Source organism: Vicia villosa, unplaced genomic scaffold, assembly GCF_029867415.1.
Source record: "Vicia villosa cultivar HV-30 ecotype Madison, WI unplaced genomic scaffold, Vvil1.0 ctg.002925F_1_1, whole genome shotgun sequence".
Lineage (NCBI taxonomy): Eukaryota > Viridiplantae > Streptophyta > Magnoliopsida > Fabales > Fabaceae > Vicia > Vicia villosa.
Genome location: NW_026706068.1, coordinates 23,261 through 40,730, shown reverse-complemented (window position 1 = coordinate 40,730; position 17,470 = coordinate 23,261). Strand labels below are relative to the sequence as shown.

The window sequence follows — 17,470 nt, the reverse complement described above, 5'->3', positions numbered from 1 at the left end:
TTCGGAAATGTGCACGTTGGAAAATAACTTTTTAACGGAGTGAAAATCTCCCTTTTTTATTAAGATGCAAAATCCCTAATCCTAATATTTATTTCTAATTAATTATATTAAAATTATATTTTATTTATGATAATATATAAAAAATTGAAATATATATTAATAATGTAAAATAATTTTGGTAAAACAATTTTATTTTATGGAATGAGTGACAAAATGATATTTATGTTCTCAAAATTGAATTTGAATTTACAATAAGAAATCAAAATTTTATAGAAGGTGACTTATATTATTCATGTAATATACCAGTGGTAGAAATAAAAGTAACATTGGAAAGGATGTATGTCAAAAAAGCTTGAATACCACATCAGTACCCGTATAAACGCGCGGGTAACATACGGGTAACATATCAGTACTGTATGAACACACGGGTAACCAGACCAAAATTCGTATGAACGCATAGATAGCACACCAGTACCGTGTAACACACGGATAACCAGGCAAAAATCAGTGTGAACGCATGGGTAACACTCCAGCAACGTGTGAGCGCATAGGTAGTCGGGCCAAAATATGTGTGAACACATATTATTACATTTTCTGCACAATTAAAAAATATTTAAAAAAATATATGAATCCAAACACGAGAAAAACATGTTGTTTTTTAATTATTTATGTATTTAATATCTTAATTTTAAAATTATTTTTAGTTTCAAATACAAGAATTTTTAAGATAATATATGAATATTTGAAGTTTATATTATTGCTGTCTTTTTTAAAAAATTGATACAATTTTTTTAATTTTAAAAATATGTCTTTTAAAAATAATAATAAACCTTTTTAGTAAAACTATTTTTTTTATTTACATTTTTATTATATTTTGAAAATAAAAATGTGTGTATCATACCAGTATCCGTATGGATGTACGTTTACCACACCAGTACCGTGTGGACATAGGAGTAATCATGTTAAAATTAGTGCGAACGCACGAACAGGTAACACATCAATACCATGTGAACGCACACGTAATCATTCCAACATCCGTGCGAACGCACATGTTATTTTAATTTTTGTAATATTAAAAGAAATAAAAGTAAAACTTATGAATTATACTACTAACTTTTTATTTTTTTAATATTTTAATAAACTATAGTCCAAATGTATACAATAATCTTGCAGTCTACTTTTTTTCCTTTTTCCATTAATTTTTTAATTTTTAATTTTGTTGGTTTTCCACTAGTTAATGTAATATATATATATATATATATATATATATATATATATATATATATATATATATATATATATATATATATATATATATATATATATATATATATATATATATATATATATATATATTCTATAATTTAGTTTAAATATTCAAATGTGCGAAAATATATGTTTCTTATTTATTATTTTAAAATATTTTTAAATTAATGAGTAAATCTTATTATTTTTTTAAATGGAAAAAAATGTATTTATTAAAAGTATTTTTATAAATAATGTCGAAACAAAAATAATATTTACATTAAAAAAATATATGGTTGATCCAAATATTTGTATAGTTTGAAAAATTATATTTATGATCCAAATATAATAAAAAATTTATCTTTAAAAAAAATGATAAAGGCTTTTGGGTTACGTAATTTTACTTTTATTTCCTTTCATTCTTATTACATTTTCGAAATAAATATACGTAACACACCAATACCTATGCGAAATCAAGGATATCCCATTAATTTAATAATATTATCCGAACAATTGTTGCACCTGCAAATGCAGTAGGACTAATCATAAAATGTGGCCCTATATACTTTGATTTGAAAACACCGTGAATATGCTCTACATGTTTTCTTAAATTAAATTTAATCATTTTTTAGATTGATCAATAAACCATGTTTAAATTAAAATTTAAATGAATTTTAATGGTAAGAAAAACATAAGGATACAAGGATAGTTTGAATTGTTTTGGAATGAAATTTTCTTTAATAAATTAAAAAAAAAAAACACGGCAACCGAATAATAACAAGAAAGGGATAGAAAGGATCAAACAATTCTAAAACTTTGAAACAACTTTTATTTAAAGGGTCGCGTTCAAGGGGCGATTCTGGGTTTAGGGGTTCCGCTTTTCCGCTTCTTCGGTGCGCCGTGCTCTCCGCCGGCGATTTTCTGTTTTTTCTAATCTCTCTTTTCTTAGGTTGGGGATCTGTTTTCGTTTTCCATGTTTGGTGGGCGAGGAGGAACTCAAGGCGGCGGTTGGACGAGAGTGTCGTATGATCGTTCTGTCAAGAAGGGTCGGTCTAGTTGGGATTGTTTTCCTTGGGGAGGGAGAAGTCTTAATCTTCCCAAAGATGGCGTCAAGCAGGATGTTCAATCCTTCTATGTATCGGAGTTTCCTGATTCTCACTCGGCCAAGGATTTATTCGATCTTTTCGGTTGTGTGGGTAAGGTTGTTGAGGTTTCTATTGCGCCAAGGAGGAACAATGTCGGCAAACGTTTTGGCTTTGCTCGCTTCGTGGATGTTGAAGGTGACGGGAAGATGCTGGCGGTTCGTTTGGACAATATCCTAATAGGAGGAAAGAAGATTCATGTCAATCTTCCTAGATTTCAGAGAGGCATTATTTCTCAAGGAGGAGGTGGTGATTTTGTCAGGAAGAGGGGGTTTGGTGTGCGAAGAGATAACAGAGGTGAGGGGTTTGGCTATAGAGACGCGCGTTCATTTGCGGAAGTATTGTCTGATGGCGGTAGCAAAGGTGTTGTTGAGAAGACGGTTACGGCCTTAGTATCTTTCTCTTCTTCTTCTAAGAATAGGGAGAGATTCAAAAGGGCTTTTGTGGGGAAAGTTTTAATTCCGGGTGCCGCATACAACATTCAAATTCAGATGGAGTTGGAAGGTATTTACGCTGTCAAAGTCTCGCCTCTCGGAGGCAATCTCTGCTTGCTGTAAGAGTTGGAACAGGGGTATGTAGAGGATTTCATAGGTAAGGAGGTTTCGTGGTGGAATACTTGGTTCAGTGAGGTCAAGAAATGGGAAGAAGGTGTGATTGATGCGAGTCGTGTTGTTTGGATCAGAATTTACGGCATCCCGGTTCACGCGTGGGATTTTGAATTTTTTGTGAAACTGGCAGAGTTCTGGGGATCTTTTATATGTGTTGATGAGAATACAGCGGCGGGTAGATGTTTCGATGTCGCAAGAATTATGCTGCGAGTGTCCTCGGATTTCTTATGTCCTGAATCGATTCAAGTCAATGTTGATAACAAGAGATATCGGTTGACAGTGAGGGAAGACTCTTTGGGCCAACTCCGCTACGATGCAGGTACGTCGAACATTCATACTTCCCGTGTCTCTTCTGACTCTGAGGATTTTATCAGTGATGACTGTTTAGATGACAATGCTTTTATTTGATCAACTTCCCCTGTTGATTCAATTGAATTATTCACTGATTCTATTGATGGAAAGGGCGGTGAGTTGTTTGGGTTGGGACATTTGGGTAAGTCTAATACAGTAGCGGGAGGCAGCGGTTTTCTGAAGGTGTGCAGTGGCCTTCATGCTGCGGTTTCGGTCAATTCCAGTACTGAACTGCAGGGGGTCGAGAGAACTGTTTTGTCACCATTGAAGTGTAGTGCGGCGTTGGTTGAGGTGTGGAGTGCTGCTGCTTCAACTGGTGGTGCCGGGGTGGACATTCCATTCCTAAATCAATTTCGATGAGTGTCTCAGCGGACGGTTTGGTGGAGAGTAGGGGTAGCGCCGCTGATTCTGTTTTGGCCCCTAATTCCGTGGATACAAATGGAAATTTTGATGCGGCTGTTGTGCACATTCGCAACTCAGGATCTGTGTTGAAACTTGTGGATGATGAAGAGTTATTGGAGGTAAGTGATGGTAAGAAGATGAAGGAGAGGCAGATGGATAGGTTAGGTGGGAAAAAAATTAAATGGAGATTCTTGAAAGATATGGGAGGTATAGGTAAGATTGAAGGCAAAGGAGGAAGTAAGTCTAGCAATAAGTTTGTCAAAGGAGGGAGCTGTAAGGATAAAAAAAAGGAGTTTGACAGAGCCAATTTTTCTAAAGGGGCTGGTAGTGGTGATCGAGGAATTCGATATCCGGAGAAGTAACGATAGACAATGGGAGTTTTTGAAGAATAATGTGAGTGAAAAACTTTGGTCGGCTATTGTGGCGTTGGGGGTGGTAGACGTGAAGGGGCGGAGTAACCTTGTTTCTTTATTAAATACCTTGGAGAAGAGGGAAGGAAAAGAAGAGGAAGCTAGGAAGGAGTCTTTTAGTGTGTTCCAATGATTATAGGATCGTTGAATATTAGAGGGGGAGTGAATGCACTCAAAAGGAGGAGGATTAATTCTTTAATCAAAAAAGGCAAAGCAGATATTTTTCTAATTCAAGAAACTAAGGCGTCAAGCATGAATGAGGAGATTGCTAAGAGTTTTTGGGCTTCTTCGGAGGTTGGTTATTCTTACTCGAATTCGAGAGGTAGATCGGGGGGTTTGCTTTCCTTATGGAATAATGAGAAAATGGAAGTTTTGTTTAGCTTCAAAGGTGAAGGTTTCTTGGGGATCAAATTGAAGTGGGATCTTAACCTTTATTACATAATTAATGTGTACTCTTCTTGCGACTTTCCCAAAAAGAAGGCTTTGTGGGAGGATCTTTTATCCTTGAAGGAAAAGTACAAAGATGGTGAGTGGATTGTGGGTGGGGATTTTAATGCGGTGAAGGATGGAAAGGAAAGAAAGGGTAAAGGAGGTTTGGTTAATAATAGGGAGGCGGAATTATTCACGGAATTCATTGATAAATCTTCGTTGGTGGACATTCCATGCAACGGGAAAAAATACACTTGGTTTAGTGGAGATGGTAAGGCGAAAAGTAGAATCGATAGATTTCTTTTGTCTAGTGTTGCTATCAATAGATGGGGGGTGGTTGGACAATTGATTGGGGAGAGAGATATTTCGGATCATTGTCCGATATGGATTAAGACGGATATTGCCAATTGGGGTCCTAAACCTTTTAAATTCAACAACGAATGGTTCTCTTTGGATTCTTTCCTACCTTTTGTGGAGAAGGAATGGAAAAGTATAGATGTGGAAGGTAGAGGTGATTTCGTCTTGAAGGAAAAGCTTAGGATCTTGAAAGACAAACTTAAGGTGTGGAATAAAGAGGTGTTTGGGAAGATAGATTTGGAATTAGAAGAGTGTGTGCGCAATATTAATTTAGCGGATGAAAAGTTGGATTCGGTTTCTAGTCCTTCTTTTATTGACAATCTCGACTTGAGAAAGGAGGCTAGTGGTAATTTTTGGAAGAACTTAAGGATTAAGGAGAATATGATTATTCAAAAATCTAGATCTAAGTGGCTTAAAGAGGGAGATGCTAATAGCGGTTTCTTTCACAAGGTGATGAAGCAAAGAAGAAGTCAAAATCATTTAGGCCTGATTCTTACATCCGGAGGCTTGAAAGAGACGGTGGATGATGTAAAAGAAGAGGTTTGGAACGATTTTGGTTTTAAATTCTTGGAAACGGATGGGGTTAGACCGGTGTTGGATGGTATCCCTTTTAATGCCATTAGTGCGGAAGAAGTGGTGAATTTATAAAAACCTTTTCTAGAAGAAGAAATTAAGGAAGCGGTGTGGGATTGTGGGGGAGATAAAAGTCCGGGTCCGGATGGGTATTCTTTTCTTTTCATTAAGAAATGTTGGTATTTCATTAAACTCGATTTTGTGAAGTACTTTAATCATGTGTTTGACGGAAGATCTATATCAAACGCCATTACTTCATCTTTTCTTTCCTTAATCCCAAAAGTTACTAATCCTTTAACTTTGGATTATTATAGGCCTATTTGTTTGGTGGGATGCATGTATAAGGTGGTGGCTAAGTTGTTGGCGGGTAGATTAAAAAGGGTGCTTTTTAAAGCTCCTAGCAAAATAGTGAAAAAATTCACTAGCATTCAAAACAAGTTTTTGTGGGGGGGAGTAAAGGAAAAGAGAACAATTCATTGGGTGAGGTGTGTAACACCCCTTTTTATACCCAAAATATTTAACATATAATCAGAGAATAACATGCATATAACTCAAAAGGGCGTCACATCGATGCTTTTAGAAGAACTAAAAACCTTAAAAAAACTGACAGCATTTATCTATACAGCACAATACTCCTGGTCATTTTAATAACACTCAATATAAAATCACAATTTAACCTGGATATGCATTCACAGCGGAAAAATATGATACTCATGTGATTCATAATGATTCATGTCCCATACCATGATCATACATTGACTAATAGTCTCAATTCGACATAAAACATAATCAAAAGGTTTGGCTTGTAAGCCTCTCAAAAGACATGTCACCAATAAATAGTTCACAAGTCATAGCATAATACATACGCAAATATAACATGAGTTCAATACACCTAGTCTACCCAGTGTTACATGACCAGAGCATCGACTCACTACCTAGTCTCCAATAACCAAGGAAGAACCTCCGACTAGGTCACACACGGCTACTAAACTCCAGAACCTGCATGTCGCCAAACGAGGGCAACATTAAAACAGAAGGGTGAGAGTACGAACCATTATGAAGAATGTATAACAGAATATAACGGTTAATTCAACACTTCAAGTAATTAGTCATACTATGTAAAACAAAGTAGATAATAGTAATCAACACATATTTCACATGTTATCGAATATACAACATGCTTAAATAGTATAATATTTCAATTCTACTATTATATTCTCAAGAAAGCACACAATCATAGTTATCACATATTCACACATTTTGTCAAGTATGTATTCAAACTCCACCCGTCTCAACTATCAAACTCATACACATATCACAACTACATCAACTTCACACACTCAATTATCGCATAATTTTAATGTGACTCAATGCAAGATATGTGACGCGATGCATGTGGTACCAAATTGTGAACCCAAGGTTTCACCGCTTTCCGATTCAATGTCTAGAATCCAAGCCACGCTTTCGATCCGGACAAGACCAAAGCCCACCAAACGTAAACATATAGTTTACCGCTTCCGATTCACTCTAGAATCTAAGCCTCGCTTTTGTTTCAAAGCAAACCACCTTTGTTTCAAGGCACACCATGATATGAATGTATGTACAATGTTAACAAACATATGCAATTAAGATCATCTCTACCATCTTAATATTTAGCATATCACAATAATCCACTCTATGAATTATCCACAATATTGTACACAACATTCTCATCACATAAGCATTATCCACATATAATAATCAACATCTAATTCTAATCCACCATTTCAATTAACACTAATAATTAATATAATCACATACTAATTCACAATTTATCAATTATATAGAATTTACTTTTTTCATAATAAACTAAGAAGCCATTATAAGTATACTATCTAACTACTCATAAAAATGTCAACTTTGGAAAATCAAGGAACATATCAATTTATTAGTTAATGTATATGTACTTCACGTTTTTCACCATGATGTATGATGGTATTCACATTTCTTTCTAATTGACAACCTATGTGCAATAGCCTTAAGATGTATTGGAACCCCACACTCTTATTTGTCAAAGATGTATCACGGTTACATGTTCATCCAACAGCAAAAGGTGTTTCACGTTTTTTTTCTAACTGACCAACCAATAGCTTTAAGTGGCACTTCATTCACTAAATATATGAGAGCCTCATGTTCATAGTACCATACTTGCACATATAGCTATAGCAGTAGTCACTTCCATAAATAAAGTAATTTAAGTAATGATTTCCATCCAATAAAATTATTGACAAAATGAATTGGTGATTCACAAAATTATTACTTGGCCAAAAGCTGTGAACAGTAGCCATTTCTATCAATAAATATGATATGTATCTCACGTTTTCACATGGGACCAATGGCTAGTAGCATGAGCCTTTCTATCAATAAAGTATATTGGTGACTCATGGTTTCATTAGCCAATAGCAAGTTAACAGCAACATTTCTCCATTCCATAACTCATGCCATGGTTCACGTTTTGAATTAATTAGGCAAGTAACTAGTAGCAGTAGCACTTCTAACCATTAATGGTATTGGTGCTTCACATTTCTAAATGACCAATAGTCCAGCAACAACAGGGCGTTTTAATTCAATAATAAAAGAAAAAGTGTGAGTTCATGTGACCATGTGAGTAAAACTAGTCACTGTAGCGAAATGCAAGGGATGAAACAGACACAGTTTCTATTAAACACATTAAACAGTGTCGCTATCCAGCATACACTCCGTCCGTCACTGTAGCATGACATCATCCGGTGTCTCATTTCCAGCCTCAAAATTTTATGAACACAGGAACACTCATTTCCGGCATTTTTTTTTTTAATTTCAATTTGTCAACAGATTCTACTCTACTAAACAAAATTAAACCACACATTTTATAAGATTAACTATGGATAAATATAAATGTTAATCTACCAATTACCCCATTATACTAGCCCACAATGATTAGGGATTCTCCCCCTTACCTCTTGTTTTCTCCTCCAAAACCCTAGTTCCTCTTCTTGTTCCTCTCCTCCACTTCTATTCTTCAAAAACCAGCAAATTGATAAAATGATGTCTCTACCCCTTGTTTCCTCTATCACTATCTTTATTTATTATTTTGGGCTTTAAAATTAATAACACCCCCCCAATTGCTTATTACTCTAATAAATAGGCCCAATTAATCTAACTCTCTAATAACTTAATTAATTCTATTAAACACAAATGCACTCAAGTTTAATTAATTAAATTAATAATTAAATCTCATAACTATTAAATAATTAATTAACACTCTAAAAATATAAAATATTATAATAAAATAAATACTATAAAAAAAACGGGTTGTTACAACTCTCCCCAACTTAAAAGATTTTCGGCCTCGAAAATTACCTCAAACAAATAACTCCGGATACGATTCCCTCATCTTATCCTCGAGTTCCCAAGTGATGTTGCCATTGGTGACTCCGCCCCATACCACTTTCACCAAAACGATCTCCTTACCACGAAGCTTCTTCACTTCACGATCTTCAATTCGCATAGGTGTTGTATCAACCGTCAAATTATCTCTTACTTGAACATCATCCAACTGAACAACATGCGATGGATCCGCAATATATCTCCTCAATTGAGACACATGGAACACATCATGGAGATTAGAAAGAGACGGTGGCAACGCAATCCGATAAGCTACTTCACCCACCCTTTCCGAAATTTGGTAAGGACCAATAAAACGTGGTGTCAACTTACGTGACTTCAACGCTCTACCAACTCCCGTTATTGGCGTAACACGAAGAAACACATGATCATCCTTCTCAAATTCAAGAGTCTTCCTCCTCTTATCATGGTAACTCTTTTGGCGACTTTGAGAAGCCTTCATCTTCTCTTGAATCATCTTAATCTTATCCGTAGTCTCTTGAATTAATTCGGGTCCAACCACAGCACTCTCTCTCGACTCATACCAACATAAAGGAGTTCTACACCTTCACCATAAAGCGCTTCGAAAGGTGCCATTCCAATGCTTGAATGAAAACTGTTGTTATAAGTAAACTCGATCAAAGGCAAGAAACTATCCCAATTTCCTCCTTGTTCCAAAACACAAGATCTTAAGAGATCCTCAAGTGATTGAATAGTCCTCTCCGTTTGTCCATCGGTTTGCGGATGATACGCCGAACTCAAACGCAACTTCGTACCCAATGCGCTTTGGAAACCTTCCCAAAATCTCGAAGTGAACCTCGGATATCTATCCGAAACAATACTCGACGGAATACCATGCAAGCACACAATTCTTTCGATGTATAACTTAACAAGTCTCTCCATTGAATAATCCATCCTCATCGAAATAAAATGAGCACATTTAGTCAATCTATCCACAACGACCCAAATTGCCTCACAATTACTCGATGTCCTCGGTAAACCTGAAACAAAATCCATCGAGATACTATCCCACTTCCACTCGGGAATAGATAACGGTTGCATCAAACCAGACGGTTTTTGATGTTCAATCTTTGACTTTTGACAAGTCAAACAAGAATACACAAATTCTGCTATGTCCTTCTTCATACCTTGCCACCAAAACATTTTCCTCAGATCTTGATATATTTTAGTAGCGCCAGGATGAATACTCAAACCACTTCTATGTCCTTCCTCAAGAATCCTCTTTCTCAAGTCCGCAACATCTGGAACACAAACTCGATCACGACACTTCATAATACCATTCTCATCAATTCGAAAGTCACCACCTTCGCCTTGATTGATCAATGTGAATCGATCAACCAAACCCAAATCAGATTTCTGTCCCTCTCGAATCTCATCCAAAATACCACTAGTAAGCTTCAACATGCCAAGCTTCACACCATTAGAAGTCTCTTCACATAACAAACTCAAGTCTCTAAATTGTTCCAACAATTCAAACTCTCGAACCATCAACATAGACATGTGCAATGACTTCCTACTCAATGCATCGGCTACAACGTTCGCTTTACCAGGATGATAGTTTAAACCAAAATCGTAGTCCTTCAAGAACTCCAACCATCTTCTTTGTCTCATATTCAACTCCTTCTGATCGAACAAGTACTTCAAGCTCTTGTGATCACTAAACACATCAAACCTTGATCCAAACAAATAATGTCTCCAAAGCTTTAACACAAACACCACAGCTGCCAACTCCAAATCATGCGTAGGATAATTCCTCTCATGAACTTTGAGTTGCCTTGAAGCATAAGCTACAACTTGTCCTCTTTGCATTAGAACACCTCCCAATCCCAACAAAGAAGCATCACAGTAAACCACAAAAGGTTCTAACGGATCTGGCAAAATCAAAATGGGAGCAGAAGTTAATCTTCCCTTGAGTTCTTGGAAATTCTCTTCACACTGCGAAGTCCAAATAAAGGCTTGACCTTTCCTAGTCAACTGCGTCAACGGTAACGACAACTTCGAAAACCCCTCAATGAACTTCCTGTAATAACCAGCCAAACCAAGAAAGCTTCTAATCTCAGCAACAGACTTAGGTGCCTCCCATTGGGATACAGCCTCAATCTTCGAAGGATCAACAGAAATACCTCCACTTGAAATCACATGCCCGAGAAAGCTTACTTCACTTAACCAAAACTCACATTTAGATAGCTTAGCAAACAACTTCTTCTCTTTCAACACGGACAAAACAACCCTCAAATGCTCAGCATGCTCTTCCTCACTCTTAGAGTAAATCAAGATGTCATCAATGAATACCACAACAAACTTATCCAGGTAGTCATGAAAGATCCTATTCATATATTCCATGAACACACCAGGTGCATTAGTCACACCAAACGGCATCACAGAATATTCGTAATGACCATACCTCGTCCGAAAAGCAGTTTTATGAATATCCTCAGCTCTAACGCGAATCTGATGATAACCAGACCTCAAATCAATCTTGCTAAACACACATGCTCCAACCAACTGATCCATCAAGTCATCGATTCTCGGAAGTAGATATCTGTTCTTAATCGTCACTTTGTTCAATTGTCTATAATCAACACATAATCTCATCAAACCTTCTTTCTTCTTGACCAAAAGAACAGGTGCACCCCACGGCGATACACTAGGACGATTAAATCTCTTCTCAAGCAATTCTTCAAGTTGACTCTTCAATTCTTTCAACTCTGAAGCGGACATTCTATATGGAGCCATCGATACAGGACTAGTTCCAGGAACTAAATCAATCGAAAACTCAACTTCTCGTTCTGGTGGTAAATCAATTATATCATCAGGAAATACCTCCGCAAATTCACAAACTATAGGCAATTCCTCAATGGTTCTCTTCTCTCGCACATCTAAGGTTGCTAACAACATGAACAATTCAGCTCCACCTTGAACTGATTCGTCGACTTGCTTAGCGGACAAGAATAAATCTTCTTTAATACAATTCTCAGGGAAGATGACCGTCTTATCAAAACAGTTGATATACACACGATTAAATTCCAACCAATTCATACCCAAAATCACATCAAGTTGTTCTAAAGGAAGACAAACTAAATCGATCCCAAAACCTCTACCAAAGATACTCAATGGACAATTCAGACATACATAAGAAGTAGAAACAGAACCCATAGCAGGTGTATCAATAACCATACTTCTACGCATATCAGATAATACAAGATTCAATCTTCTAGCACAATCCAAGGAAATGAAAGAATGTGTCGCACCAGTATCAATAATAGCAATCAAAGGTGTACCATTAATGAAGCACGTACCTTGAATTAGCCTCTCATCAGTTGTGGCTCTCGCACCAGATAATGCGAACACTTTTCCTTTTGCTTGCTCGTTCTTTGGCTTGTCACATTTTGTACTAACGTGGCCTTTCTCTCCACAATTGAAACAAGTCACATTCGAACCACCTCTACAATTAGTAGCTATGTGACCATACTTGCCACACTTGAAACAAGTAGTAACCTCTTTCTTGCACTCAGCAGCTTTATGACCCTCAACACCACACTTGAAGCACTTAAGTGGAGTAGAAGATCCTCCCCAACTTGGCTTCTTGCTAAAACCAGCTTGTTTCCTCTTGTCATCATACGGTTTCCCACGATCCTGATTCTTTCCTTTCAAACTCTTGTAGAGAGAAGCACTCTCTCTACTATCCTCATCATAAATCCGACTCTTGTTAACCAATTCAGTAAAACGGGTAATCTGTTGGTAACCAATAGCCTTCTTGATATCATGTCTCAAGCCATTCACAAACTTCAAGCATTTTGATCTCTCAACATTAGCGGTATTATAGTGAGGACAATACTTGATAAGCTCCTGAAATTTAGCGGCATAAACAGCAACATTACCATTTCCTTGCTTTAACTCAAGGAATTCCACCTCTTTCTTCCCACGACAATCTTCAGGAAAATAGTTCTCTAAGAAGACATCACGGAAAAGATCCCAAGTAACCTCAATGCCATCTTCTTCAGACCTCTGAAGAGTGTTGTTCCACCAATCTTCAGCTTCCTTTTCCAGCATATGAGTATCAAACTGCACTCTCTGAGCATCAGTACAGTTCATAACTCTGAATATTTTCTCAATCGCCTTCAGCCAAGCTTGAGCTTTGTCAGGTTCATGTTCACCCTCAAAGACAGGAGGATTGTTCCTCTGGAATCTCCCTAAAGCACGGTACTCATCATCATCCCCGTTCCGGTTACCCGCATTCGCTGGAGGGATCTGACCAATAGCACCAGCCAACATCGCCAATGCCTTAGCAATAGCATCATCATTCCTTCCTGCAACCATCGTTCTAAACAACCAAACAACCAGACAAACAGTATCGATTGTGTCAGATACACAAATCAAATACAACAAGATAAGAAAACATTAACTACTATTGACCAAATGGTCGACCATGCTCTGATACCACTAATGTAACACCCCTTTTTATACCCAAAATATTTAACATATAATCAGAGAATAACATGCATATAATTCAAAAGGGCGTCACATCGATGCTTTTAGAAGAACTAAAAACCTTAAAAAAACTGACAGCATTTATCTATACAGCACAATACTCCTGGTCATTTTAATAACACTCAATATAAAATCACAATTTAACCTGGATATGCATTCACAGCGGAAAAATATGATACTCATGTGATTCATAATGATTCATGTCCCATACCATGATCATACATCGACTAATAGTCTCAATTCGACATAAAACATAATCAAAAGGTTTGGCTTGTAAGCCTCTCAAAAGACATGTCACCAATAAATAGTTCACAAGTCATAGCATAATACATACGCAAATATAACATGAGTTCAATACACCTAGTCTACCCAGTGTTACATGACCAGAGCATCGACTCACTACCTAGTCTCCAATAACCAAGGAAGAACCTCCGGCTAGGTCACACACGGCTACTAAACTCCAGAACCTGCATGTCGCCAAACGAGGGCAACATTAAAACAGAAGGGTGAGAGTACGAACCATTATGAAGAAAGTATAACAGAATATAACGGTTAATTCAACACTTCAAGTAATTAGTCATACTATGTAAAACAAAATAGATAATAGTAATCAACACATATTTCACATGTTATCGAATATACCACATGCTTAAATAGTATAATATTTCAATTCTACTATTATATTCTCAAGAAAGCACACAATCATAGTTATCACATATTCACACATTTTGTCAAGTATGTATTCAAACTCCACCCGTCTCAACTATCAAACTCATACACATATCACAACTACATCAACTTCACACACTCAATTATCGCATAATTTTAATGTGACTCAATGCAAGATATGTGACGCGATGCATGTGGTACCAAATTGTGAACCCAAGGTTTCACCGCTTTCCGATTCAATGTCTAGAATCCAAGCCACGCTTTCGATCCGGACAAGACCAAAGCCCACCAAACGTAAACATATAGTTTACCGCTTCCGATTCACTCTAGAATCTAAGCCTCGCTTTTGTTTCAAAGCAAACCACCTTTGTTTCAAGGCACACCATGATATGAATGTATGTACAATGTTAACAAACATATGCAATTAAGATCATCTCTACCATCTTAATATTTAGCATATCACAATAATCCACTCTATGAATTATCCACAATATTGTACACAACATTCTCATCACATAAGCTGTGAGATATTGGATCGAACTCTAGTATTGTCGAATGGTAGCTTCTTGGTTCGACAGTTCGACAGAGTTAAGCATGAAGTCGAAGGATTGTTCACATGCTGGTGTCGAAGTGTGCATGCTGTAGTCGAAGATGGGTCTAGCATGCAGATGTCGAAGATGCTAGAGTTGTTAGCATGTTAAATTAGGTTTTAGTGTTTAAACCCTAATTTGTTAAGTTAGCTTGTGTATTAAGTTGGCTTGTGTAATGGGCCTTGCTGAAAAAGCCCATTAGTTAGTATGTTAGGTTTTATTATAAATAGCATACTAGTCTCTCATCATTGCTAAGCTGCAAATCCTAATTTAGGGTGAGAGAGGTTATTTGTTATTCTTGTAAACTTGTAATCTTGTTTTAAGAGAAAGTGAAAGAATAGCAGTTATAACCAATTCTTGTGTTCTTCTTCTCCTCCCTAATTCCCTATTATACTTTGTTCTTGGTATTCAATTCACAACAAATTGGTGCGGTGAGCGTGGAGAAGATGCCTTCAACAAAGTATGAGATTGAAAAGTTCACCGGAGTGAATGATTTCGGTCTGTGGCGCTTGAAGATGAAAGCCCTACTGGTTCAGCAGGGTTGTTTGGAAGCGTTGAAGGGAGAGGCAGCCATGAATGCAGAATTGACGGCAGCGGAGAAGACAAATATGATCGAGAAAGCACACAGCGCAATTTTGTTGAGCCTTGGTGATAAGGTTCTCCGGCAGGTATCAAAGGAGACGACGGCATCAGGGTTATGGGTGAAACTTGAAAGTTAGTATATGACCAAATCGCTGGTAAATCGATTCTACCTGAAGCAAGCTTTGTATTCATTCAAGATGATTGAAGACAAAGTATTGGCTGAGCAGTTGGATATGTTCAACAAGCTGATTCTTGATCTTGAAAATATTGATGTGAAGATCGATGATGAAGATCAAGCGCTGTTACTATTGTGTTCTTTGCCTCGATCACATGCTCACTTCAAAGAAACTCTCTTGTATGGAAGGGAGTCCCTGACGTTTGAAGAAGTTCAATCAGCCTTGTACTCTAAGGACTTGAATGAACGAAAGGAGCATAAACCTTCGACTGTTGGCGAAGGTTTGGCCGTTAAAGGAAAACTCTTACGAAAGGATGGTAAGTTCGACAAGAAGAAAGGCAAAAGCCAGTCGAAGACTTACAGTGGCGAAGCATCTGGCATTCGGTGCTACCATTGTAAGAAGGAGGGTCACACAAGAAAGGTGTGCCCTGAACGCCTGAAATATCATGGAGGTAAGGATAATGGCAACGCTGCCATTGTTCAAGATGATTTCGAATCATCTGATGTTCTTGTGGTTTCAAGCAGTGACTCTAAGAAGGAGTGGATTATGGATTCAGGTTGCACTTGGCACATGACTCCAAACAAAGACTTGTTCGAGGAATTATGTGATCAAGATGGTGGATCAGTATTGCTGGGAAACAACAAGGCTTGCAAGATTGCAGGTGTTGGATCTGTGAGATTCAAGCTCCATGATGAGTCAATAAGGTTGTTGACTGAAGTCAGGTATGTTCCTGATTTGAAGAGAAATTTGCTTTCTCTCGGTGAATTCGACAAGAAAGGATATGTTTTCCAAGGAGAGAAAAGTATCCTAAGAGTCATGAAGGGGTCGAAGGAAGTCTTGAGAGGCGTGAAGAAACAAGGCTTATATACCCTTGAGGCTGAAGTTGTAAGTGGTTCGACAAATGTTGTATCCACGAAACCTTTGTCGAAGACAGAAATCTGGCACATGAGATTGGGCCATGTCAGTGAAAGGGGTCTGGTCGAATTAGGGAAACAAAATCTGCTTGGTGGAGACAAAGTCGAAAAGCTGAAGTTTTGTGAACCCTGTGTACTTGGAAAATCTTGCAGAGTGAAGTTCAACAAAGGCAAACAAAGAACACATGGATCCCTTGATTACATCCATGCTGATCTTTGGGGGCCTGCAAGGTGTCCATCACATTCAGGAGCAAGGTATTTTCTATCCATAGTAGATGATTATTCCAGAAAATTATGGGTATTCATCCAGAAGACTAAGGATGAAACTTTTGAGAATTTCAAAAGTTGGAAGACTCTGGTTGAAAATCAGACAGGCAGAAAGGTCAAGAGGATGAGAACCGACAATGGCCTTGAATTTTGCAATGAGGCATTCGACAGTTTTTGTGCTGCCTTTGGTATTGCAAGGCACAGAACTACTGCAGGTACTCCACAGCAAAATGGTTTGGCTGAAAGATTTAATCGAACTATTTTGGAGAGAGTCAGATGCATGTTGACTAGTGTGGGGTTAAAGAAGGTGTTCTGGGCTGAGGCTGTTTCGACAGCAACATATCTGATAAATAGATGTCCTTCGACAGCGTTAGATATGAAGACACCTGAAGAAGTTTGGTCGGGACATCCACCAGATCTCGACAAACTGAGAGTATTTGGCTGCGTAGCCTATGCTCACATTAGGCAAGACAAGGTCGAACCTAGAGCTCTGAAATGCATGTTCATGGGATACCCAGAAGGAGTCAAAGCTTATAGGCTATGGTGCCTAGAGCCAGGTCACAGGAGGTGTATCACCAGTCGAGATGTTGTTTTCAATGAAGCTGAAATGGATTTTAAGAAAACTGATGATGTTGGTCGAAGTACAGAAACATCTGACGAAGAGCTGGAACAGGTAGAGATTCCTGTTGAGGTGGAGCATGTTGATGCTGAATTGCATATCCCAGATGAAGTCGAAGAAGAAGCAGAAGATGCTGAAGTTGAGGAAACTGACGATGACTACCTATTGTCGAGAGATAGGTCGAGAAGAGTCATCAAGCCACCTCAAAGACTTGGATAT

General features: G+C 37.5%; 2 protein-coding genes across 2 annotated transcripts; one reads left to right on the top strand and one right to left on the bottom strand.

Annotated features, from left to right (window-relative positions):
* The first annotated feature begins 4,410 nt into the window (after positions 1-4,410).
* Positions 4,411-5,592, top strand: LOC131640058 (uncharacterized). The gene has a single exon (XM_058910469.1). The coding sequence runs from the start codon at positions 4,411-4,413 to the stop codon at positions 5,590-5,592; it is 1,182 nt and encodes a 393-aa protein (XP_058766452.1).
* Positions 5,593-8,170: 2,578 nt separating this feature from the next.
* LOC131640057 (uncharacterized) lies at positions 8,171-13,658 on the bottom strand. Its single transcript, XM_058910468.1, has 5 exons — positions 13,646-13,658; positions 12,731-13,253; positions 12,243-12,625; positions 10,221-10,373; positions 8,171-8,214 (listed from the first exon to the last, which is right to left on the bottom strand). Exons 1-5 carry the CDS (start codon positions 13,656-13,658, stop codon positions 8,171-8,173), a joined length of 1,116 nt encoding a protein of 371 aa, XP_058766451.1.
* Positions 13,659-17,470: the final 3,812 nt, after the last annotated feature.